This window comes from Salvelinus namaycush, chromosome 12 (assembly GCF_016432855.1).
Source record: "Salvelinus namaycush isolate Seneca chromosome 12, SaNama_1.0, whole genome shotgun sequence".
Classification (NCBI taxonomy): Eukaryota; Metazoa; Chordata; class Actinopteri; order Salmoniformes; family Salmonidae; genus Salvelinus; species Salvelinus namaycush.
Window position 1 is genome coordinate 34,722,833 of NC_052318.1, and position 27,300 is coordinate 34,750,132.

Consider the following 27,300-nt stretch of genomic DNA (forward strand, 5'->3'; position numbering starts at 1 on the left):
CAATTTGTTTATTGGCTGCGGTGGCTGCTACTAGCTAGCATGAGGATGAAAACAACAATTTTCTTGAACAACAAGCAGTATTTCAATCTTCTCAATGTATCAGTTTGGATAAAGGTAACATTTGGAGTACAGTAGCATATCCCATCCCTGCCTTGAGGAACGTTTTCCGAACAATATCGCATGCTGGCTCAGCTCTCTTAATCTAACCATGATGGCGTTCCGACCCCAGTGTAAACAAGTGTAACGGTAGGGTTGGAATGTTCTGGCTACTCTGAACACCTAATGGTTCGTCAGCGGGCGGGGATACATTCCACCCGCTCACTTTTCCGTGCCTTGCTGGATGAGGGAGGAAGTCTCTGGGCTCGAGCTGGACGTTTTGTGGAATTTGGGGGGCATCTAGCTAGCTAAAGTAAGTTATTCTTAAGATTCAAAAATTACATCATGGTTTGTTGAAACTTGTTAAAAACGTTCGAATTGTTCATCCATTACAGTATTAGTTTGCGTCTCTTTTTTTTTTTTTTAGCTTGCAGTACGTTCGCATCTGTTAGCCATTTAGCTAGCAACCCAAGCTAGCCTGCTACGTTATTCGTTAATCGTCCCAACTTTACTTGGGGAAATGGCTTTGTAGTATTTGGTTACATTAAGATCTTTAAAATTGTAATATATTTTAAAAAATATGTCGGGAAAGGACGACGGGAATACCATTTTGCATCCATTTTACCACCCACTCATTGCACCTGGAAGAACAATCAGTAGTGTTAGCTAACTAACGTTAATTGCGTCTGCCATGAAAAGAGGCAGCTGCAGTTGGTTGTTTTCTGCCAACATGACAGGATGTTTGATGAGTATTCTTCTATCTCGCGCCTATTAAAGTGTCGGTATGTTTGTACGACCTAACCTAGTAGCCTGCCGTAAAGTCAAACAGGGAGTAGACTCGTGCCACATAGTCTACTGCACCCTCAAAAACGTACTTTTTTTTGTTCGTAGCCTACCCAAATAAGTACATACCAGCCAGACTCTATTGGCAATGTTTTGAATTACATTCGAAGTAAGTATTATCCTCAGAAATATTACACCATGACCTATACTATTTATTTTGAAGCAATATTTCAATATTATAGGGGATTTGAAAAATTTCCTAAATATTAGTGCTGACTGGTGCTGGTTAGGAATGTAAAATAATGAGGACATCATTGTTACATGACTGACTTTAATGAAATCATACATATCCTCTCTCCCATGTAGGCAACATTCTCAACCATGGTGATGTCTTGCTGCTTGCTATGCGTAGACCAAATAACTGGCTGCTTCAAGAATTCACTCACCAGTCTGATTACATTCTTTCCATGCATGCAGGATACCTGTTGCCTGATACCTGTTGCCTACTTTTTTACTTTGTGGGAGGTAATGCCACACTGTTCATACAATTTTTTTTCATCCAATGCATGTGTGTGAGTTAAAGCCACAATCTTGAGATTGTGTTTAAGCCCAAGTCATCCTCAGCACTTGGTTTAGTATGAAGCTGAGGGATGGAGCCAGGGAAATAAATGTAGGCTAATCACTCACATTCATAGACATAGCTAAGGATGCAAGGACAGTCATTAGACAGTGCATATTTTATATCCATTTGCTAGTAACAACCCCTATAGACAATACTTTGGGCATACAGTTGTACAAATGTGTGCATTTTGTGGTGGAGTAAACATAAGTTAGGCATGACATGTTTAGACCTATTTATAGTGCAGTGAAGACCGAGAGGAAGAGGTGAAGTATAGTAGTGTATATAAATAATCTTTGGTTAAGATCTTTTCCTGGCTTGTCTAGTTCCTTTCTCTGTGAGTGAATGCATTATAGCTGGCTCATTCTTCTGTCTTAGTATCGTCTGATTTTTGTTGTCCTTACTCATAAAATGAGTAATCACATAGCTTTGCCTTGGCCAGTTAAAGCTGCAATAAGTAACTTTTTGGGCTACTCTTCCAAATTCACATAGAAATGTTAGTTATAGATCGGTCATTCACATTGAAAGCAAGTCTAAGAAGCGGTATATCTGTTCTATGTGGGCTATGTCTGCTTCTTGTTAAGTTTTGTTTTACTTTCAGTTTTGTACATCAGCTTTAAACAGCTGAAAATACAATATGTTTGGTTATGAAAAATATATTTCACAGCGGTTTAGATGGTACAATGATTATCTACACTATACGTGCTTGTTTTGTCACAAACTGAAATTTATTGGAAAGGAAATGGCAGAGTGATTTCTGCATAGTGCAGCTTTAAGCCCAAAGTTTGGTTTTAGCATTGGCACATCAGCAATGTGTCAGCTGTTTTTCACGGGCAGAAAGCTGTTCTTTCTAACCATGTTGGAATAGGTCACACTCTGTGGTTTGTTGATCTTTAGGATCTGTCAGTGAGTCACCTGTCAGCAAACATAATTATGCTTATCTTGTACCCACACAAGCTGACAGGAAGTTGAACTATAATGTCATAAAGAACATGTAGTTTAGAATAGGCTCAAGATATCACATGTAAGTGAAAAGCTGACGGTGCAGAAAATCCTCATGTTCCTGTAGGAGCTCGCTGGGTGTGTGCACATGAACTTGACCACACTTGGGAGGGGTGCCCATTCTATTTATGTGCCTTACATTTCCCATGTCACGGACGGGGCGGGTGAAGCACTGGCAAGGTGTGGTCTTGGCTCTACCCTGTTGTCTCTACCATCTGGGAACCCTCCCCTGATCTGACTCAACTGTCAGAAAGATCAGTTCAAACTTGTAGATGTTTTTTATGTTGTGGCAATTAACAGCTGTCGCCGGCTGCTGCAAAGTGTCTAATTGTCGTGGAGGTGGGGCTAGTATTAGTCGCAGAATAACTTTTCTATAAATCCTCTGGTCTTGTACTAGTCTTTAGAGTGCCTAGCCATATGTCAAAATGTTATAATTATGTGTAAATTGTGGCGTTGACTTGCTGCTAAGCAAAGCATTGTCAATTTGAATAATGCATTTGAATCATATCACATTTTGTGATCATGCTATTATGCAAATGTACTTCTATTCAGAGAACATTGTTACCTGTATCCGTCCAATGTATTTAACTTTGTCACCCATCCAAAAACAGCTTGTTCTGTCAACTGCCATTGAGGACTGCTATTTTTAGGTGTTGACAGAGATGTTATTCTTAACGTTTATCCCCATGTCTAGACATGATGGTTCACATTACAATGTCCTTATTCTTCTATACCAGTAATGATTATACTCTACAGTGTGTACACTACTTCTCTACCGCCTCCATTTTTGCTCTGTGTATGTAACCCCCACCCCCTCTCTCTCATTCGTTCGCTTTCTCTCCCTCTCTTTCTGTCTGGGGTGTGACAGGGGTTGGCATATGAGGTAATGTTTGGAGTCCCTTATTATGGCTGGTCTGATTCCAGTGGCCTCATTTCACATCCAGGCGAGGCTCAAATACAGTTACACAGTAATAGTCATGCACATGGTTGGTAATTTTCCTAATGATAATACAAAGGTTTACTTAGGGTTGTATGTTTTCTCTCGTTGTATAGTCTTTCAATGGCTAAACAATACAAAATAAATGAGAGGGATGTGTGAATTTTGATCAGGCTAGGCTACATTTTTTGCCTATATGTTGTAGGACTTTTCTAGCAGTTTTGCGCCCTGTAATTTTGAATTTCAACTTGCAGAATGAGATGGTTTGATTATTGGGGAAATGACTCACATAGGAAATTGCTACTCTCTGGGGGGAAAACGATTGCCTAGTATGGTTTTGACTGAATTTCATTTCCAGCTGCTTGATAAGGAGTGTGAGTGTCATAAGCAGAAACCAAAGCGCCTCTTTGCCCTCTTGGTTTATGTGAGTGTCAAGGCAATCAATGATCTTCATTCATGGCAGTGATTATACATTCTGTCTTGTCTTTTGTCCTTTGTTCGTCCTGTTGAATGTGTGCCTGTGATGCCAGATGCAGATTAGGAGAAAATGGTCCCATTGGAGGAACTGAACTGACTGATATTGCCATCTTATTTATGGTCATGACTTATGATTTAGGCCTCTCTAATCAATTGATCTATTATCATAGATCATTTCTTCATACCCAGGACTTATATTTAGAAAGGAGAGCTTGTTATGCACTGACTCACTGTATTGTATAGCCCATTCGACATGTTAGTTGTTAGGGTTGTGCTGTGTCCAGATCTCCATACCGTGCCTGTACCATCCTGGGATATACAGTTTTATCAGTAGTACACATGGGGTGCAATTTATTCAATTTTTTTTGTAATAAAAGGCCAAAAACCAACACTTACCAGAATGCTAACAAGTACTAAGGACTTCTCATATCGCATGCTAGGTAAATGCTAACGAGCACATGCAAACATTTACCTCTAGGACAGACAACCCAGCCTATAAAGTTATGAAAGTCTCAAAACATAGCTTGCAGCACAGACAAAACAAATATTAGGCAGCAGAGATCTTAATCCAGGAGGGGATTGTCTGCTGCTTGATCTTGATACTTTTGGTCATGTAGTGTATGTGGACACCTGCTTGTCAAACATCTCATTCAAAACTCATGGGAATGGGAAAGCTGTTGCCCTTAAGTTGGAAGCACAGAATTGTTTAGAATGTCATTGTATGCTGTAGTGTTTCCCTTCACTGGAACTAAGGGGCCTAGGCCAAACCATGAAGAGGACTTTTTTTTTTAAAGCCCCTTACCATTTATTCCTCCACCACAGAACTTTACAGTTGGTACTATGCATGGGTCAGGTAGCGTTCTCTTGGCATCCGCCAAACCCAGATTTGTCTATTGGACTGCCCGATGGTGAAGAGTGAGAACTCATTCCACTGCTCCAGAGTCCAATGGCGATGAGCTTTACAACACTCCAGCCAATGCTTGGCATTGCACATGGTGATCTTAGCCTTGTGTGCGGCTGCTCGGCAATGGAAACCCATTTCATGAAGCTCCTAACGAACAGTTATTGTGCTGACGGTGCTTCAGAGGCAGTTTGGAACTAGGTAGTTAGTGTTGCAACCGAGGACATACGATTTTTACTTGCTTCAGCACTCTGGGGTATTGATGGTATTGAAGAGCCATCCTGTGGCTTTTCCTAAAGTATATACGGTATACTACCCAAGCCTATTAATTATGTTCTGCAAGCATGATTGTGTGGAATCCAGATTCCCAAGCCTATGTCTTCAGGGAGCAATAATTTGTTAAAAAAGAACATTGTAATTGCATTCATACTTGTGAGTATTTTGTCAGTGCAAGCCTTCATGGGTGAACTCTTTATGGAAGGAGAATGTGCTTATTCCGGTTTAGCTTTGGATGGCACAGAGTGGGAACAGTACAGGGCGGCAGGTAGCCTAGCAGTTAAGAGAGTTAGGCCAGTAACTGAAAGATCGCTGGGTCAAATCCCCAAGCATACAAGGTGGAAATTCTGTCTGTGCCCTTGAGCAAGGCACTTAAACCTAATTGATGCTTTAAGTCGCTCTGGATAAGAGTGTCTTCTAAATGACAAAAATGTACATGTATGCAGCTGATGTAGCCTATTTTTATAGACAGACCTGTTTACTGCATTTCTCTACCCCTTCAACATGGGAGGGGTGGCGGTGCCTAAACTAAGTACTTATCCATGAAGAATAGAGATCACTGGGGCCTACATATCAGCAAATGTTGGTGAAGGAAACATGAAAGTGTGTGGAATGGGTTGCTGGTATTCTGTTATCTGGTTGGTATTTGTTGGTGCCCTTGAATAGTGAGACAAATATTTCAATGTGAAGGGTGACTATCGCCAAAATATTTACGGCTGGCTCATTCCTGAGTTGTGACCTCTCACCGCTATCGCGCCCCCCACCCCCCAAGAACAAGACATCATTGGAGTAGAAATAGAATCCTACTAACCATGCTTAATCTGATTATATAGGCCTACCAATAGTGGCATCCTTCAAGTTTTGTTATCAATAATTCATTTGAACATACTGTAGTAGCCTAATATCCAATTAGACATGTGCTGTGCTGATGGGGAATGGTCAGTGAGGCAGCAGCGCTCTAGTGTCTCTCTCTGTCTCTGTCTGTCTGTGTGAGCTCAGGTTCCAGCCAAGTGAGCCACAGAATGTCATCTGTCACGCTAAAGTGACACTATCTTACGTTCCCTCCCACTGCAACAAGGATTCAAATGCTCAGCAGGCAGGACAAGGCCTACATTGACAGGACTAATACTGGTGTCCTCTTCTCCTCCAGACCCGCTAAGAGGTCATGGAGGGTCGTATTGTTACAGAGAGGGTTGCTCATAAGGGAAGTAGTGTAATGGTATCCCCTTACTGTCATTTCCCCTTCTGCCTTTCATGATCTGACCAGTTCAGGACTTCTGTTCCCTGTCTCTCTCTAATGTACCGACCTGTTTGTCTGCACAGGACCCACCTCTCTTGACTGACCACCTTCGGTCATTTCCATCAACATGGCAGGAAAGATCTCCAAAGACGAGCTGGAGGAGCTGCGAGAGGCGTTTGGCAAAATTGGTGAGTCGGCTACATCTGTGATTTTACAGTTGATTGATTTGATTTGCTACATTAGTACGACCAGTATGGCTTGTTTCATAATACATGTTTGTTACATTACACACAGGCTACAAGTCTACAACTGTTTCATTGTACTGTCCCTGACTTTTTAGTTATTGACGTTCACCTCTCGTCCCTTGCCTGCTTTTTTCTATTGTTTGCGAACCAGCCCAAGGATTCTAGCAAAAAAGTATTGTGTGTTAGCTGAAACGTATTTAGAAAATATGCTCAAACCGCTGCGGTCTGTCTGTGCTTTTGTAGACCTCGATGGCAATGGGTCCATCTGCGACTATGAGCTCCATGAACTGTTCAAGGAGGCCAACCTTCCCCTGCCTGGCTACAAAGTCAGGGAGATCATTCAGAAGCTGGATCGCAACAAGGACAACAAGATCAGCTTTGATGAGTTTCTGTCGGTGAGTCATGTTTGACAGTTGTGTGTTAGTCATCCTAAGGGAGTCGGGTTTCAGCAAGTCAGGTTTGGCCAGTCATCCTCAGGGAGTTGGTGTCAGCAAGTCAGGTTTGGCGAGTTTGTTCCAGTTAATGAGGGATTTGTTGTTGGGAGTTCTGCCTATCCCTGTCTGACTAAGGGGACCATCTTTTGTCTCCTTTGTGAAATCAAGTTCCCCTTTGAAATTCTTGTGAACTAGTTCTTTAACGTGTCAATTGAGTGTCCACTAAAGCACACACAGGAATGAGGAAATGAGGTCAGATGGTGAGTTCCTGTATTTCGTTTCACCCATGATGAGAGAACAGTAATTTATTGGCCTGTGCCAGTCTCCATTTAGAGTAATGATTTTTAGAGTAATGATTTGACCAATGGGATCCAAAAATAAAATAATTATTACTAATCTCTCTATTTTATACCATTTCTCATAGCTCACCGACGAGAGGAACTTTTTGGTGGGGGGGGGGGCATTTTTATATCAGCCTTTTTTGCATGGGTTAGCCTCAGTTATGTTTTTTTGTATGTATCAAAGAGCCGGAGTTGTGCCATTATTTTTACAGTTGCTATAATTTACAACATTTTTTTTTTAAATGGAGAAAGTCCATGTCTCTGTTTTCATTTAAAATATGGTGGGTACAGTTTGAGATTAAGATAATAGTAAACCATATCCATTTAATTGAAAGTAAATGAAATCACAACAGAGTTATTACTTATGAAGGTACATTTTGTGCTCCCAAGTGGCGCAGCGGTCTAAGGCACTGCATCTCAGTGCAAGAGGCGTCACTACAGACACCCTGGTTTGAATCAAGGCTGTATCACAACCGGTCGTGATTGGGAGTCCCATAGGACGGCGCACAGTTGGCCCAGCGTAGTCTGGGTTTGGCCGGTGTAGGCCGTCATAGTTATGAACAAATTCTTATTTACAGAATTGTCTAGTTAAATAATAAAAAATGCATACTATTGTGTTTTCCATGGGCCTCTATCTACTGTGCATAGGCAGTGTAGGCTAACACCACTTGATCCTATGTTTGTGGTCTGGTGTAGACTTCGTCCAGTATCCGGTAACATGTTGAATTAGGAGGATAAAAACGCTTGGTTCACAGAGGCGCTTGGCTTCCTGGTAAACACTGGTGTTTTTCTATCTTTACTGCTCCTCCCCAGTGAGAACCGTAATGAATACCATGGCAGGCTTACACTGATTTATCTTGTAATAATGCTTATTATAATAACTGTGCATAATGTAAGCAAAAATGTATTAGGATCTTGAAGAGGTTGGCCGTTGAAGCTAAAATGCCCTTTGCCCCCTCTACTGCAGATATTCCAGGAGTTGAAGAGCAGTGACATTGCCAAAAGCTTTCGCAAGGCCATTAACAGGAAGGAGGGGATCCTGGCCATTGGGGGGACATCTACGCAGTCCAGCGAGGGCACGCAACACTCCTTCTCTGGTGAGCTGCTCAGTCTCCTTCTACTAATGTTGATGGGATTGCATTACAGTATGCTGTACTGTGTATATACACACTGAGTGTACAAAATATTAAGAACATGTGCTCTTTCCATGAGACTGACCAGGTGAATACAGGTTAAGGTATGATCCCTTATTGATGTCACTTGTTAAATCCACTTCAATCAGTGTAGATGAAGGGGAGGAAACAGGTTAAAGGATTTTTAAGCCTTGAGACAATTGAAACATGGATTGTGTATGTGTGCCATTCATAGAGTGAATGGCCAAGACTAAATATTTAAGTGCTTTTGGATGTGGTATGGTGGTAGGTGCCAGGCACACCGGTTTGTGCCAAGAACTGCAACACTGAGTTTTTTTGTGCTCAATACTTTTCTGTGTATATCAACAATGGTCCACCACCCAAAGGACATCCAGCTGACTTGACACAACTGTGGGAAGCATTGGAGTCAACATGGGCCAGCCTCCCTGTGGAATGCTTTCAACACCTTGTGGAGTCCATGCCTTGACGAATTGAGGTTGTTCTGGGGGGGTGCAACTCAATATTAGGAAGGTGTTCCTAATGTTTTGTACACTCAGTGTATAGGCCTTTTGATCTAATTTAAGGGAACCTTTCTCATGAGTTTTGGTACATGCTCTGTCTGTCTCTCTAATCTCATAGTGGATTGATTACCTACTCTACGCTAGGGGCCCTAGTCAATCGAAACCAATAACTGGGTTTCCTTGGATGTTAAACATAACATTATTCCCGTGTAGTTAGAGAAGGTGTATAAAGTTGTGTTGGGCTGAGAGTTTCCTTGTGCTGCCCTGTGCAGAGGAGGAGCGGTACGCGTTTGTTAACTGGCTCAACACAGCGCTGGAGAATGACCCTGACTGCAAGCACGCCCTGCCCATGGACCCCAACTCAGACTCCCTCTTCAAGGCCATGGGCGACGGCATCGTTCTCTGGTGAGACGCAATTACATAAATCGCTATGTTCTGTGTAATTCTGCACTTACAGCCCCTAACACAGCTAATTTTCCTTACACGTGGTTGGTTGAAATGGGGCATATCTGCGTCGCCCAACATTAGGACCCCTCATAAGCCAGCTGTTTATGTGCTCCTGTAGTAAAATGATCAACCTGTCGGTGCCAGACACGATTGACGAGAGGACCATAAACAAGAAGAAGCTGACACCATTCACAATACAGGTCTGTACAAACTCAACCAGACTGGTCACACACAGTACACTGATTGGGGATTCTTAGGCTGCCTAGAAACACAGCCCAATTCTCATATTTCTATCACTAATTGGTCTTTTGACCAATCAGATCAGCTCTGAAAAATATATGTGATTGGTCAAAAGACCAATTTGTGGGGGGAAAATATGAGATTTGGGCTGACGGTGTAAAAGCAGCCTTAGCGATGTAGTGATTTGTTAGCGATTTAGCAAATAGATAGAATTTCTGTCATCTCTATTTATGTTTCATGTACAAATGTGGGAGGACTTGTTTGTTTTTCTCTCTTTCCTGCAAGGGACTTCAAAGCTTTTTATGTTTCTACGTCCTGCAGGAGAATCTGAACCTGGCTCTGAACTCGGCCTCTGCCATTGGCTGCCACGTGGTGAACATCGGGGCCCTGGACCTAAGGGAGGGGAAGCCCCACCTGGTGCTGGGCCTGCTGTGGCAGATCATCAAGATCGGCCTTTTTGCTGACATTGAGCTCAGCAGAAATGAAGGTGAGGGACTTTCACAGCACAATCACTGTCTTGGCGACTCATGAACCTGTATCTAACCGCCGTGTTATTCCTCATCATGGTACATTTACCCATTACAAGGAGGAAAGGTCTCTTTCCTTTTATATCACAACATTATGACGTCAAGCCAGTTTGTCCTCAGTGTTGGAGTGGCTTTTCATGGTTAAAGAAATCTTTGGTCAGTGAGTGTTGAGGTGCTGTAGCTGAGTGAATGTCCTGTGACCCCAGCCCTGGCTGCTCTGCTGAGAGATGGAGAGACCCTGGAGGACCTGATGAAGCTGTCTCCAGAGGAGCTGCTGTTGCGCTGGGCTAACTTTCATCTGGAGAACGCTGGCTGGCAGAAGATCAATAACTTCAGCTCCGACATCAAGGTAGGGATGTACGGTCCATGTATGTTTGGTTCGTTTTCACTGTATCTGTATGGTTAATGAAGGTGAAATAGTTTTATGTTGTCCTCACAAAGAAGTGGTGGAACTATGTCTAATCAATTTTATTTAGCCAATCAAGGCTTCAACCGAATCTGGACTCTTAATTCTATTCTTTCAAAGCAAACAATTCTTTGCTCTGATATCTTTGGTTTTTATGCCCGTGCTTTATGAGATTTCTGACTGACTGTATCTTTTCTTCAGCTGACAGACCTTTCAACCTGTAAAGGTACTTCATAGATCAACTTCCATAATGTATAGGAATTGACAATAGCTTCATACATGTGTCATCAAGATCATTGTACAGTATTAATATTTCCATTGTTCGTCATGGTCATTACATACCTATCTGTTGTGTCGTCTTGTTCCCATGTGGCCTGCACAACCTTGTATCCCAGTGTTCTTGTATATCTTTCCAATGCTGAGGTTCAAACGAGATGTCTGTCTCTGTTTCAGGACTCCAGAGCCTATTTCCACCTTCTCAACCAAATCTCCCCCAAAGGCACAGAGGAAGATCAACCACGCATAGACATCAGCATGGCAGGCTTCAGTGTAAGCACCTTCACGGAGAATATACACTTTTCATATACAGAGAATCAATTGTGTTCAGTTAATATACGTACATTCAGAAGGGATAAATAAAATGCGTCCCTGGTATGAACCTGTGGTGTGTCTATGACCTGCAGGAGAAGGATGACCTGAAAAGGGCAGAGAACATGCTTCAGCAGGCTGACAGGCTGGGCTGTCGACAGTTTGTCACCCCAGCCGACGTCATCGCCGGCAACCCCAAACTCAACCTGGCCTTTGTGGCCAATCTCTTCAACAAGTACCCATCTCTCACCAAGCCTGAGGGAGAGGACATCGATTGGGGGCTGCTGGAAGGTGGGTGCTGAGCTAGACATCTGTTGGTTATGATTGCTGGGTGGATTCTGTCCAGTGTACATTGTACTCCCTGAGACCATAAAATCACCCAACATCTTTTCTGTTTAGGTGAGACACGAGAAGAAAGAACGTTCCGGAACTGGATGAATTCCCTGGGTGTGAACCCACATGTCAATCATCTGTATGGGTATGTACCAAATGCAGCTAATTATTTATATTAAAAATTAACATGCCAATACCTTACTGCTCCCTACCAGTGGTATTCATACACAGGGTCAGGTAACCTATATAAGGATTATCTTTCCTCTATAGAGATCTAGCGGACGCCTTGGTCATCCTTCAACTTTATGAAAAGATCAAAGTGCCCGTCGACTGGACCAACAAAGTCAACAAACCACCATATCCCAAGATTGGGACAAACATGAAAAAGGTAAACTATATTCTCAAATAAAATGTATGTTCCTCCTATAATTCTTACTTTGAAAAAATGCTAAATAATGATCATATGGCAGAATTTACTGTTTCTGTCTTCAACTATTCAGAAGCTCATAGATCAAAAGAACACAGCTCCAGTTCTGGAGAGAGACTAAAGGTGTGTTTCTCTTGACAACTACTATGTTTTCTCTGCTCAGTTGGAGAACTGCAACTATGCGGTGGAGCTGGGGAAGACGACGGCGAAATTCTCTCTCGTTGGCATCGGTGGGCAGGACCTGAACGATGGCAATGCCACCCTGACGCTGGCCCTGGTGTGGCAGCTGATGAGGAGGTGAGTCCTGGCACATGCTTAGATCAATATGTAACATACCTTTAATAACCAGGGACACATTTTCTGTTTTCACCACTGCAAAATATGTTGCTGTTACTTTGATGTTTATGGAAAACATATGTGTGCACAGGTAAATAAAGAAGGGATAAGCGCTGAAAGGAAATTTGACTCCAATTTACTCTTCGCTGACCACCGCCCCACTCGGACAACATTTTCCCAGGAAGCTCCATTCCCCATTCAAACTTCTGGAGAAAACCCCTCACATCAATCTCAAAAAATGTTGCCCTGTTTTCTCCCCAATTACGTGGTACCCAATTGGTAGTTAGTCTTGTCTCGTCGCTGCAACTCCGGTACGGACTCGGGAGAGGCGTAGGTCGAGAGCCGTGCGTCCTCCCGAAAACACAACCCAACCAAGCCGCACTGCTTCTTGACACAATGCCCACTTACCCTGGAAGTCAGCCGCGCCAATGTGTCGCAGGAAACACCATGCACCTGGTGACAGTGTCAGTGTGCACTGCGCCCGGGCCTGCCACAGGAGTCGCTAGTGCGCGATGGGACAAGGACATCCCTGCCGGCCAAACCCTCCCCTAACCCGGACGACGCTGGGCCAATTGTGCACCGCCCCATGGGTCTCCAGGTCGTGGCCGGCTGTGACAGAGCCTGGACTCGAACCCAGAATCTCTAGTGGCACAGCTAGCACTGCGATGCAGCGCCTTAGACCACTGCGCCACTCGGGAGGCCAAACTGTGTTTTTAATACACCATAAAATTAAACGCAGACTATCCCTTGATAATTAGGACACTATTGGGTATGTTGTGGTGGACTGTCATTACACTTCAGGGGAACCTGTTACGATGAAGTTTGTAGTGTGGCTAGCCACTGGATGGCTCTGAATGCACGCAGTCAATGTTACTACTAACCACTTGGAGCTGATTGGTACTCTCAAGTAGTATCCTGACGTCGACAGCAGATGGTTGTATTCATAATGTAGCTAACTTAGCTAGCTTACATACATTTTGAGAAAATGTTATGTTAACTGGCTAGCTAGCTTTAGCAAGGTTTGATGGTCATTGAGAAAGCGCTAGCTAACCAGCTGAGCTAGCAAACAAAGTAACAAAAGTCTAATTTCAGATTCTAAAAATACAACAGGCTCTGCATTTCAGAAATCAGAGTAGCAAGTTCCCCTCGTGCACTGTAATTTAGCTACTTTTTGATAAACTCTTGTTTTGCCATAGCTCTCATTGGCTTTCATGCGTTTGAAACATGAGCTTGTCTGAGGTGTTCGGACTCAACGACAGTTGCTATTAGAGGTCGACCGATTAATCGGAATGGCCGATTTAATTAGGGCCGATTTCAAGTTTTCATAACAATCGGAAATCGGTAATTTTGGACACCGATTTTGCCGATTTAAAAAAATAAATAATAATAATTTAAAAAAAATGTTGCACCTTTATTTAACAAGGCCAGTCAGTTAACAACACATTCTTATTTTCAATGACGGCCTAGGAACGGTGGGTTAACTGCCTTGTTCAGGGGCAGAACGACAGATTTTTACCTTGTCAGCTCAGGGATTCAATCTTGTAACCTTACGGTTAACTAGTCCAACGCTCTAACCACCTGCCTCACGAGGAAGCCCGCCTGTTATGCGAATGCAGTAAGAAGCCAAGGTAAGTTGCTAGCTAGCATTAAACTTATCTTTATAAAAAACAATCAATCATAATCACTAGTTATAACTACACATGGTTGATGATATTACTAGTTTATCTAGCGTGTCCTGGGTTGCATATAATCGATGCAGTGCGCATTCGCGAAAAAGGACTGTCGTTGCTCAAACGTACCTAACCATAAACATCAATGCCTTTCTTAAAATCAATACACAGAAGTATATATTTTTAAACCTGCATATTTAGCTAAAAGAAATCCAGGTTAGCAGGCAATATTAACCAGGTGAAATTGTGTCACTTCTCTTGCGTTCATTGCACGCAGTCAGAGTATATGCAACAGTTTGGGCCGCCTGGCTCATTGCGAAATAATTTGCCAGAATTTTACGTAATTATGACATAACATTGAAGGTTGTGCAATTTAACAGGAATATTTAGACTTATGGATGCCACCCGTTAGATAAAATACGGAACGGTTCCGTATTTCACTGAAAGAATAAACGTTTTGTTTTCGAGAGGATAGTTTCCGGATTTGACCATATTAATGACCTAAGGCTCGTATTTCTGTGTGTTATTATGTTATAACTAAGTCTATGATTTGATAGAGCAGTCTGACTGAGCGATGGTAGGCACCAGCATGCTCGTAAGCATTCATTCAAACAGCGCTTTCGTGCGTTTTGCCAGCAGCTCTTCGCAATGCTTCAACCATTGCGCTGTTTATGACTTCAAGCCTATCAACTCCCAAGATTAGGCTGGTGTAACCGATGTGAAATGGCTAGCTAGTCGGCGGGGTGCGTGCTAATAGAGTTTTAAACGTCACTCGCTCTGAGACTTGGAGTAGTTGTTCCCCTTGCTCTGCATGGGTAACGCTGCTTCGAGGGTGGCTGTTGTCGTTGTGTTCCTGGTTCGAGCCCGGGTAGGAGCGAGGAGAGGGATGGAAGCTATACTGTTACACTGGCAATACTAAAGTGCCTATAAGAACATCCAATAGTCAAAGTTTAATGAAATACAAATGGTATAGAGAGAAATAGTCCTATAATTCCTATAATAACTACAACCTAAAACTTCTTACCTGGGAATATTGAAGTTAAAAGGAACCACCAGCTTTCATATGTTCTCATGTTCTGAGCAAGGAACTTAAACGTTAGCTTTCTTACATGGCACTTTTACTTTCTTGTCCAACACTTTGTTTTTGCATTATTTAAACCAAATTCAACATGTTTCATTTGATGTATTATATTAAGTTAAAATAAGTGTTCATTCAGTATTGTTGTAATTGTCATGATTACAATTTTTTATTTTTATTAAATCGTCCGATTAATTGGTATCGGCTTTTTTTGGTCCTACAATAAACGGTATCGGTACCGGCGTTGAAAAATCACAATCGGTCGACCTCTAGTTGCTATCCTTTGGAGCGATCTGGGGCAGAACTTAGCAAAGGGGCAATTGTCTTGTTTTCATATTCTGACTAAATATTTTGACTATCTTATTTGTTGTTTCCTGAAACCCCAAATATGCAGCTCCAATGTAGCTTTGCATTGTTACTTAAATACCAACCAGTTGTTTTCTCAATGGTTCTGCTAGGCAGGGCCAGTTGTTGAAGTGGGTGGTGCGTGTAGACTAACTAGAATTGCCGGTTTGTCCTGGTGCAGTGCTAGTATCTGTGGCGTCACTGTCAACAATATTTATGACATGCTCCCACACGATTATTTCTCAGTAAATCAGGGTCGTAAAAGAAGAGGTAAAGCAGCATAGGGGCAAATGTTTTGTAAACCTGGCCTTCAGGCAACTGCACTGGAACATTTAAACAGTGGATTGTTCATTCTTAAGCAGAACTTGATGAATAAGTGGATTGTTTTTGGTGTACTTTTGACTGGCCTTCAGTGATTACATGGTGACCATTGCACACTGCCGAGTGCCCAAGAAACTGATCAATATGTGAGCTAACTCTTGACATCTCTCCTAGATATACACTGAATGTACTGGAGGACTTAGGAGATGGACAAAAAGCTAATGATGACATCATTGTTAAATGGGTCAATACAACCTTGTCAGAGGCAGGGAAAACAACCAAGATCTCAAGCTTCAAGGTTTGTAAAGCTTTATTGATATATTTAGGTTGTTCATTTAATACATTTGTTTATATCTTTGTTAGATGCATACATGTGTTATACAACTATGTTCTGTAGTGATAATGCAGTCACTACATTGAATCCTCCAATCGGCAGACCTAATCTGTGGCATGCCACAAATTCTGACACTGTACTTGAGCTGATTTGTGAAGCAGGGTATTTGACACTGTGTGTCCTCTGCCCTTGATTGTCAGGACAAGGAGATCAGCACCAGTTTACCAGTGGTGGACCTGATTGATGCCATCCAACCTGGCAGCATCAGCTACGACCTGGTCAAGACTGGTAGCCTCTCAGCCGAGGACAAGCTGGAGAACGCCAAGTAAGACTTCCACTGATATACCTGTCCTGATGATCGTTGATATGGGATATTGACCTGTAAGAAGAACTCAAGCTTCAATTACTTCCTGTTTTTTGCTATACTATCTGTTAAAAAATTTGAAATATGGAGGGGTTGTGAAGTATATATTCATAAGTCATACGAATGAATATTAAACAAATAGGAATGTGTCTGAGATGTCGAGTCATAGAAGTAAGTGCTGATCAATATTAAATGAAACAACCCATTTCCCCTCTTAGATATGCCGTCTCCATGGCGAGGAAGATCGGCGCGCGTGTCTACGCTCTCCCAGACGACCTGGTGGAGGTCAAGCCCAAGATGGTGATGACCGTGTTCGCCTGCTTGATGGGCCGGGGGATGAAGAGGGCTTAACGGACTGGTTGTGCCACTTTGGCATTGCCACACAACTACCCACAAGCCTTTCGCTTTATTAAGGGCCACCCGGGAATGAAGAAAGACATGTGGAAGAATTGTTACCAATAGACATTTACAGCTTTTTTTTTTTTATCGGTTTTGTGCTATTTTCACGTGTGTGTGTGGTACATTTTCAAAACTTTTTGTACAAAACTCTAAACACAGCATCATGATATCTTCTCAGTTTAGTTATTTTAACAACCAGTTAATCCATTAGCAAACATGCAAGATACATGTTTCAAAATTGCCCTTTAAATGTAGTATGCTACAGGACTGTACATTACATTACACTGTTTTCACGTTAGGGAATACACTTACACTACCCATCAACATTTACTGAAAATCTAATTTCTATCCCATGTGTGTTCATTCTTTCACAGTCATTGATGCAAAATATAAATGTATTGTTCAGATATAATTACACTATAGGTGTACTGTAATCAAATGAAAGAAACCTAACGTTTAGCAGGCACTAGTTTGCATCAAGCCAGTTTTAAGCATTTCACCATAGGTTCTCATTAACACAGTAAATGTCCTCATTGTTCATGCACCTGGGGGAAAAACCTTTTGACATGGTGAATCCAAGCCTGACATAGATCTGGAATGATGTCATTGCATGCCTCATCCATGGCCTGAAGGAGGGTGGCACACTCATGGGGATTGCAATCATACACCTTCCACCTGTATTCTAATATTGTGTTGTATTGGCCCTATGTGGCTCAGTAAGAGCATGGCACTAGCAACACCGCAGAGTTTTTGGTTCAATTCCTATTGGGGTCACACAGGAAAATGTGTTGACTCACTGTTGCCACTTTGGATAAAAGTGCCTGCTCTACCTAAATGGCATATTATGAATTACAGTACTGTATTGACCAATGCAATTATAGTAAAGCAGTGTAACCCCTCCCCCAATCAAAAAGACACCTGTAATTTTGGGTACATATTTAGGGCAGTGGTGAGCAACATACGGCCGGTGGGAAATAATGGACCTTTTTCTGTCCGGCAAATAGCTTTCGACAAACAAATAGGTCCTGGAGAAGAAATCTGCGGCATTCCGCTGAATAAAAAAAATAAATAAATCTCAATATGGCCCTCGACAATTATTTAGGGGATTCAATTGTTACACACAGTACATATCTGGTCTTGTATATCTGTTTTTTTACTTACTGTAGAATAAAATAAATGGTCACCATCATAGTATATTCACACAATAAGGCACGAACAGGTGTGGTATATGGCCAATATACCACAGCCAAGGGCTGTTCTTATCCACGACGCATCGCGGAGTGCCTGGACACAGCCCCTAGCCGTGGTATATTGGCCAAATACCACAAACCCCCAAGGTGCCTTAATGCTATTATAAACTGGTTACCAATGTATTTTAGAGCAGTAAAAATAAATGTTTTTTCATACTCGTGGTATGAGGTCTGATACCTCGGCTGTCAGCCAATCAGCATTCAGGGCTCGAACCACCCAGTTTATAATACAGTATATATCATACTTTATGTTCATACTTTACAAACATTTTCATGGTGTATTTCTCAATCTGTAGTAGACAAACCAGTTTAACATCTAGAGGTTTACCAAATGGTTAAATGATTATCAATTTAGACCATTCGGATTAGGTAATAGTAAAAAATACAATCATATCAAAAGTAACGTGAGCATTGTATTGTGAAAAGCTTTTACTTTATTTGAACGTATTGCAATGTTAGACTTATTTATTTCAAGATGAAACACTGATTTAAGTTTTATGAAAAGGTGAATGATTGTGTGTTGTACTTAGTCAATTGAATATGTGCGTAGTTTAGAAACTGCCTTTTTGATCATCTGTTTTGTACTAAGCGTTGTGAAAATGTATCACATACTTGTGAAACTTGCACCAAAGTGATTGAAAAAAAACTGTAAGACTCTTTGCAATCAAAACCTAAAATTTCAACCTCGTTTTGAACGGAGGTATGTATACTACAAAATATTGTGCAGTCTTATTTGAGGTAAGCCCAAAACATAAAGTTACTGAAGAACACTATGCCTCATGTTACAGAGGACAACTTCCTATGTTACTTTTCGATATGCAACACTATCTCAATTCATGTTTCAGAATGCTGTATGGTATATGTATGTATGTATTTTTCCAGTTAACAGGTTGTGTTTCTGAGTAGTTCTACTCCGGTTGATTATGTTACAATTATATCCTTGATGTGTACACTATATAATACATAATCATATCATCCCTTACACAGTGGATAACAATATTTAACTTGGACTAACTGAAATGGTGGCGGTTTAGGTGTTGCACCTGAACTTTCTCCTCTCCCTTATTGAAATGCATGCATATCTTAATAGCTAGTCTTGTCAACAGCTGCATATCTATGGAAGCCATAAGGTCAAACCTTAGTAATGACCAAACCTGAAGGGTATTCTCTGTGTATTCCTGTATTTACTTTATTTTGGGGGGATTATGGTAGCTAGCTAGTAAGCTGAGAGCAGCTGGGTGTCTGTCTGGCTTTTTTCTATTGTGCTATTGGTATGTCTTATTACTCTGGAAGAAACCAAGGGAGCTCACTTGATAGTTCGGTGTCCCTGGTTGTGCAGTATCTTTTAATGCCAACTTCTGATGCGCATTAGTTTCCTCTTTTCTTTTGTATTCAACATGACCAAAAAAATTGCCTAAACTATTTCTGCCTTGCAGATATTTTCATTATATTCCATAGTTACCGTACCATTGCATTTTGGTCTCATGTGTACATGTTTACTCTGAAGTGCTTTATACAAATAATAAATAAGAAAATGAACAATGCGTAAGAATCTGCTTGTTATTTATACATAGGCCTACATATACAATACATTGTGGAACCTTATCTCAGCCGTGGTCATATAGTATTTTCTGTCCTTTGGCAAGCAGACAACAAAAGGTATGCATAGTGAATGGTGGTTGTGTTTCCCTGTATTCATTGTGTGCTGTGGGAGGTCTGAAGGGACGTATGCTCTGTGGACTGTCTACTTGCAGGTTAATCTCTACAGTCTGTGGAGGGACAGGTGATGCGGTTGCACCGCCCTAGGCTTTACACTACAGTGCAGTTCACCTATTTACCCAAATGCATTGTTTATTTTCTCCAGAAACCTGCATGCTCTACTTGTTTGCATTCACAACAGTTTCAATCCATAAAGTAACAGTAGGCTGCTGTACTTAAGTGCAACTCTGTAAACTCGGGTACATAATGGCACTAACTTCAGTGTTCTTTGGGTGGATGTGTTCTCTTATCCATATAGAGGTTCTTTAGTTTCGGTGTAGTGATTAAACCGTGGGGAACCCAGATAGCAGATCGTTGGACGTTGTTCACTGGTCTGAATCCTGAACAGATGCTGAGACTGCTCTAAACCACAAGCCCCCTCAGGCTTTCTAAGTCCTCTCTGTCGCATACTGTTTACTAAGTGGAGACTGTCTGCCACAGTCTGTCAGAGAGCTCTATGAGGGTGAAAGACAAGATGAGATGACAGACTGCTTTGGCTCTCATGGGCTTCATTATCTGGATTTACAGGCACTGAATGCTACATTGGGGAGTGTCTACTTTTTTTCTATGTTAGTGTTCATTAGTGACTGAATTAACAGGACAGAAGCTAACCAGAGTCAATTCTCTACACGGGGGATGAAGTGTCTGTCACCCACTTGATGTGACTTGCTGATCGGACTTTACTCTCTTGGTGCTTGTTCTTCTCATTATGACAGAGAGGCTAAGCACTCCTTTTTACCCCTGAAAGCTCTCCACGTCCCCGCCCTCTTTTTCTCTCCGCCCCTCTTCCCCTCCACCCATCCTGCTCTGCCTACAGTCAGTCTATTGGAAGTCCTGTTGACTTAGACATGTTGACAAGCAGTGCCTATGCTTTCCACAAGTGAAGAAAGGAGGAGACCCCAGGGGAAGAAAGAAGAACCACTTCAAAAACCTGACACAATTAGAGGACGTGACATGTTGACGAAGCAAGGAAGAGGTATGAAATGTGTTGGCTTGGTGCTCCTTCAGTAATGCATGCTCCTGCAGTTCCATCTTCTCCGCAATGGAAACAATAGCTGGAAAGGAGCTCTGGTTGTCTTTGAAATGGCCATAAGGATTTTACTGGAGTGATTGGAGGCAAGCAGGGTATAGAAACAAGCTGGTGAGTGACCACCTCCCTAAAAACATTTATCTTTTAGCGAAACGGCACTGTACTATGTGTTTATACTATGTGTTTATAGCATTCATTGTTATTTTGGTTATTTTGGTCTGTGTTCTTATGTAGCATGTGGCACTTTCCCATTGCCATAGGAAATTACATATGGCCAACAGACACTTGTTGCCTGCATTTATCACTATGTTACTGTAGCAACTTAGTCACAGTCATGAGACACACATGATACACTGGGCATATAGACAGTCACTACCTTCGCTGCCTCAAATGATGAAACGCACCTGTTGTCAGCTATGATGTGGAGAGCTTGGTCCTGTGGGAGCAGTTAGATTGGCTCACTGAGCAGAGTACTGTGCCTCAGGCTGACTGTTTCCCCTAATGATCCACCAATTAGTAAAACATTGGAAACAGTTGTCTAAACACCATCATCATTTGTCTGCTTCAACTTCCATGAGCCAGTCATGGCCCTAACACCACCCTTCTCAATACTTTCAGTGCTTCCACGTGTCAGAACGTAATGACAATTTAGAGGTAGGTCAGTGGCATAGCACAGTTTCGCGAGGCCCCCATAAGTTCCGAGCAAAGGCCAGAGAGAAAAATGTGCAGTTGTATAGCTAATCTTATTCTAATTTACAAATTTTGCCATGAGGCTGAGAGAAAATGTTGCTATTTTAGAGCTCAGGATTCTTGAAAGACGGGGCCATCTCACTTAAAAAATGTATATATATTAACAAAAAAGTGAAATATATATTTTGATAGACTAAGTATCAGCTATCACAGCATGTAAAGGAGCAACCTATTTATTTTTATTTTATTCATAAAATGCTCACTAACTGGATTTATGTCAACTCCGTCAGACACTATAAAAATACATTTAATTTTTAGAATTATTGTCCAATAGGTGTTTGAAGGCCTTGATTGTTTAATTCCAACATTATATTATTCAAATATGTCATACAAATCTCCAAACTTATATATACAGTGCCTTCGGAAAGTGTTCAGACCCCTTGACGTTTTCCAAATTTTGTTAGGTTACAGCTTTATTCTAAAGTTGATTAAAAAAAAATTTGCTCATCAATCTACACACAATACCCCATTATGGAAAAGCAAAAGCAGGTTTTCTGAAATTTTTGCTAATTTCTACCCCAAATTATTAAAATATCACATTTACATAACTATTCAGACCCTTTACTCAGTACTTTGTTGAAGCACCTTTGGCAGCAATTACAGCCTCGAGTCTTCTTGGGTATGACGCTACAAGCTTGGCACACCTGTATTTGGGGAGTTTCTCCCATTGTTCTCTGCAGATCCTCTCAAGCTCTGTCAGGTTAGATGGGGAGCGTTGCTGCGCAGCTATTTTCAAGTCTCTAAAAGAGATGTTCGATCGGGTTAAAGTCCGGGCAAATGTATTAATTCAAAACAGAAATACCTTATTTACATAAGTATTCAGATCCTTTGCTATGAGACTCAAAATTGAGCTCAGGTGCATCCTGTTTCCATTTATCATCCTTGAGATGTTTCTACAACTTGGAGTCCACCTGTGGTAAATTAAATTGATTGGACATGACTTGGAAAGGCACACACCTGTCTATATAAGGTCCCACAGTTGACAGTGCATGTGAGAAAAACCAAGCCTTGAGGTCGAAAGGATTGTCCGTAGAATTTCTGCAGCATTGAAGGTACCCAAGAACACAGTGGCCTCCATAATTCTTAAATGGAAGATGTTTGGAACCACCAAGACTCTTCCTAGAGCTGGCCGCCCAGCCAAACTGAGCAATCGGGGGAGAAGGGCCTTGGTTAGGGAGGTGACCAATGGTCACTATGACATAGCTGCAGCACTCCACTTATCAGGCCTTTATGGGAGAGAGGCCAGACGGAAGCCACTCCTCAGTAAAAGGCACATGATAGCCCACTTGGAGTTTGCCAAAAGGCACCTAAAGGACGCTCAGACCATGAGAATCAAGATTCTCTGGTCTGATGAAACCAAGATTGAACTCTTTGGCCTGAATGCCAAGCGTCACATCTGGAGGAAACCTGGCACCATCCCTACGGTGAAGCATGGTGGTGGCAGCATCATGCTGTGGGGATGTTTTTCAGTGGCAGGGACTAGGAGACTAGTCAGGATTGAGGGAAAGATGAACAGAGCAAAGTACAGAGAGATCCTTAATGAAAACCTGCTCCAGAGTGCTCAGGACCTCAGACTGAGGCGAAGGTTCACCTTCCAACAGGACAACGACCATAAGCGCACAGCCAAGACAACGCAGGAGTGGCTTTGGGACAAGTCTCTGAATGTCCTTGAGTGGCAGCGACGCTCCCCATCCAACCTGACCGAGCTTGAGAGGATCCGCAGAGAAGAATGGGAGAAACTCCCCAAATACAGGTGTGCCAAGCTTGTAACGTTATACACAAGAAGACTCAAGGCTGTAATTGCGGCGAAAGGTGCTTCAACAAAGTACAGAGTAAAGGGTCTGAATAGTTATGTAAATGTGATATTGCTATACTATTTTGGGTAGAAATTAGCAAATATTTCTAAAAACCTGTTTTGTTTTGTCATTATGGGGTATTGTATGTAGATTGATGAGGGGGAAAAAACTATTTAATACATTTTAGAGTAAGGCTGTAATCTAACAAAATGTGGAAAAAGTCCAGGGGTCTAAATACTTTCCGAATGAATTTACAGTATGACTCTAAAATCTAATTACATGTAACATATTGGAACCAAATTTCATATTCTATTTTAATCTATCAGGCAGATGGAGTTGACAGTTTATGGTTGTGACCATGGTGATTCCAATATTGTTTGTTTAATTCAATCAGAGAACTAGTAGAGAACTAGTAGAGAACTTTATAGACCATGAGTTGTCTTGCTGCACCACATTACATTCATGTAGGACATGAATAAGGGGTCCTTATGGTATAGCTTTAGAATTTTTGACAAATCTGACGGAGTTAACCAAATCGTCAGACACATCTTTTAGGAATCAAAGTTTTGAAATAAATATTATTTAAAGTCACTGATGGCTATTTCAAGAAACGACATGCAATAATCTTTCCATTAATATCATTTTTTGCCCGTTTTTAGAATTTTAAAAACTTTTTTGGAGAGTTTGAAATTGGGATTTTTTGCTCCGAACAAGGGCATAGAGCCAACTTTGGAAATGAATAATATTGAAAGTATTTAGAAAATGTCATAAACAAATCTTTTCCCTTATAAAATTCCCCTAAATGTACATTTTAAGCTAAAATAATGCATTTTTTTTTTTCAACTATAAAAGTAAAGTTTGCCTGAACTAATTTCCTGCTATTCTACACATTTTCCTATGATGCTGATTTATTATATTTTTTTGCAGTTTTAAAGCTAATTTCCTGTAATCCCCCCCAAATAGTGGTTTATGACATATACATATGTTATCTGGAGGTCGCCGGGGGACCCCAAAGCTTGTGGGCTCCCCGCCTTGCGGGGGCTGTGGGGAGGTGTGCTACGCCAGTGTGGTAGGTTTGTAAATCTTTGTTTAGTGAAATTCTACCAGATCAGACAGATAGTTATGCCACTGCAATCTGTAATTAGTGAAACAGTAAAGGATTATGTGCTCAATATGGTTTAGGCTACCACATTTCTCTTTCTCAGAAAAAAAGTAGGTTGTGGCTAGGATGTTTACTCAGAAGCCTACAACATAGAGACCATATTTCACACAGTACAGTGGGGTTAGAAGGATCATACAGTGTCACCATACCGTATCATTGCTCTCAAACAATGTTTATCCTCATATACCGTCAACATACACCCTTTATAGTAGACTATACATATTTTTCCAACCCCTGACGGGTGAGAGGAGCAGGAGGTAGTATTGGCTGACAACCCTGGTTGCTGTGGATGCCAAAATAGTCACCACGGCGACCACAGCCTGTTTCGGAGGCCCCAGATGAGGGAATGTGGCTGGCAGTCCCAGTCGTCTTCTGTCCCTGCTCTATCTGTCACACACTCCCTAAACACTGAAGAGAGAGTTACAGATGTAGGATCTTAATTTGATCAACCTTTTGCAGGACAATGCAGGAAATGTGAAAATTGTAGTGTATTTTAGGTTTTAAAAGGCTTCTGAAGTTTGTCATTTCCATTTCAGACTTTATTTTCCCTTATGAAAAATGTATCAACCCCTACAAAAATGTCCATTAAGTATAATCCGCATAGACTAATAATTAACATTTCCTGTTGCTGAAGGATTATTTTCCTGCTGTAGCAGACTGGCTCAAATTAAGATCCTACATCTGTACCAAACCATGACTATAGCCCTTATCTTCCACATACAGTACACCCCTGAAACATGGCCAGGGCCGGATTAAGAAATCCTAGGCCCCGGGGCTTTGTTTTTTTTATAAGAAAACTTTTTTATATTGGTTCTACAGACAGATTAGTCTTCTCTTTTCAGCGGTAGGCATTTGCTTTCCAAACTAAGTTTATCCTGCGATTCTATTTTTTAATGGCAAAAGGCAAATAGACAGCCGCAACCAACCATAGAAATATAATCCATAGATGGCAGTTCCCAAACAAGTCAGGACTGGCAGCCATTGCTAGTGTATCCATGAGTTTGACACTATAATTTCCAGGGTGAGAGGTTCTGAAGCCCTTCTATGGATTATACACTACCGGTCAAAAGTTTTAGAACACCTACTCATTCAAGGCTTTTTCTTTATTTTTTATATTTTCTACATGGTAGAACTATGAAATAACACATATGGAAGCATGTAGTAACCAAAAAAGTGTTAAACAAATATATTTTATGATGACTATTTTGGCACTGTCATTTCTCTTTGCTTATTTGAGCTGTTCCTGCCATAATATGGAATTATATGGATCTTCTGTATACCCCCCTACCTTGTCACAGGATAACTGATTGACTCAAACACTTTAAGAAGGAAAGAAATTCCACAAATTAACTTTTAAGAAGGCACACCTGTTAATTGAAATGCATTCCAGGTGACTACCTCATGAAGTTGGTTGAGAGAATGCCAAGCGTGTGCAAAGCTGTCATCAAGGCAAAGGGTGGCTACTTGAAGAATCTCAAATATAAAATATATTTTGATTTGTTTAACACTTGTTTGGTTACTACATGATTCCATATGTGTTACTTCATAGTTTTGATGTCTTCACTATTATTCGACAATGTAGAAAATAGTCAAACTAAAGGAAAACCCTTGAATGAGTAGGTGTTCTAAAACTTTTGACCGGTAGTGTATGTCTACGGCGACAACGCAACAAGCTGTATATTTGGTGTCCAAGCTGCCCAAATTGTCGCCTTCCCGACAGTAGGCAACCTGTAACTGACAAAATAAAGGAAACACTTTAGTAAATGAGGGATACAACGTTTATGTTATGGTGTGGGGTATATTTTCCTGGCATGATTTAGGTCCACTTGTAGAATCTATGCCAAGGCGCATTGAAGCTGTTCTGGCAGCTCGTGGTGGCCCAACACCATTTTAAGACACTTTATGTTGGTATTTCCTTTATTTTGGTTATTACCTGTATGCGCTTGTGATAAAATGTAATCCACAGGTATTTTTTTTATTACTATTGGTCCTCTGTGTCAAAAGATGCTCTCTGGTGTATTTTGAACATTGAGAGTGGGCGCCTGTGGTTGGATAAAAAACAATAAAATAATAAAAACAGTAACGGAATAGTTTTTTGTTGTTGTTTTTTTCTGCCTCTTGCGCCCACTATGGGCTTGGGCCAGCCCCTGACTCATACAATTGACCAGTCACATTTATTTATTATGTAGTTCATTTTTTTATTTTTTATTAACCAAGACAGGGCCCCCCAGTTACCCACGTGGGCCCCCTACCTCCTCTCCTCCCCCATCTGAGGATTAGCAGAGCAGCAGCTGACCGCAGCAGGCTGTCTACTGTACACTCATTGAGAGCGGTCTCCTGAATCCTCCTGTGGTTGGCGGTTGCAGTATATATATATATATATATATATATATATATATACACTGTGTAAACTGTATAATATATGCTGAGTGTACAAAACATTAAGAACTCTGTCCATGACGTAGACTGACCAGGTGAATCCAGGTGAAAGCTATGATCCCTTACATATGTAACTTGTTAAATCCACTTCAATCAGTGTAGATGAACGGGAGGAGACAGGTTAAAGAAGGATTTTTAAGCCTTGAGAAAATTGAGACATTGATTCGTGTATGTGTGTCATTCATAGGGTGAATGGGCAAGACAAAATATTTAAGTGCCTTTGAACGGGGTATGATAGTAGGTGCCAGGCGACCTGGTTTGAGTGTGTCAAGAACAGCAACGCTGCTTTGTTTTT

General features: G+C 41.4%; 1 protein-coding gene across 1 annotated transcript; it reads left to right on the forward strand.

Moving 5' to 3' along the window:
* The first annotated feature begins 317 nt into the window (after window positions 1–317).
* LOC120057163 (plastin-3) lies at window positions 318–19,614 on the forward strand. The gene is made up of 16 exons (XM_039005632.1): window positions 318–409; window positions 6,415–6,519; window positions 6,820–6,971; window positions 8,319–8,448; window positions 9,278–9,410; window positions 9,571–9,652; window positions 10,014–10,179; window positions 10,426–10,568; window positions 11,079–11,174; window positions 11,309–11,504; window positions 11,613–11,691; window positions 11,817–11,934; window positions 12,137–12,270; window positions 15,898–16,021; window positions 16,258–16,382; window positions 16,640–19,614. Exons 2-16 carry the CDS (start codon window positions 6,459–6,461, stop codon window positions 16,770–16,772), a joined length of 1,872 nt encoding a protein of 623 aa, XP_038861560.1. The 5' UTR covers window positions 318–409; window positions 6,415–6,458; the 3' UTR covers window positions 16,773–19,614.
* Window positions 19,615–27,300: the final 7,686 nt, after the last annotated feature.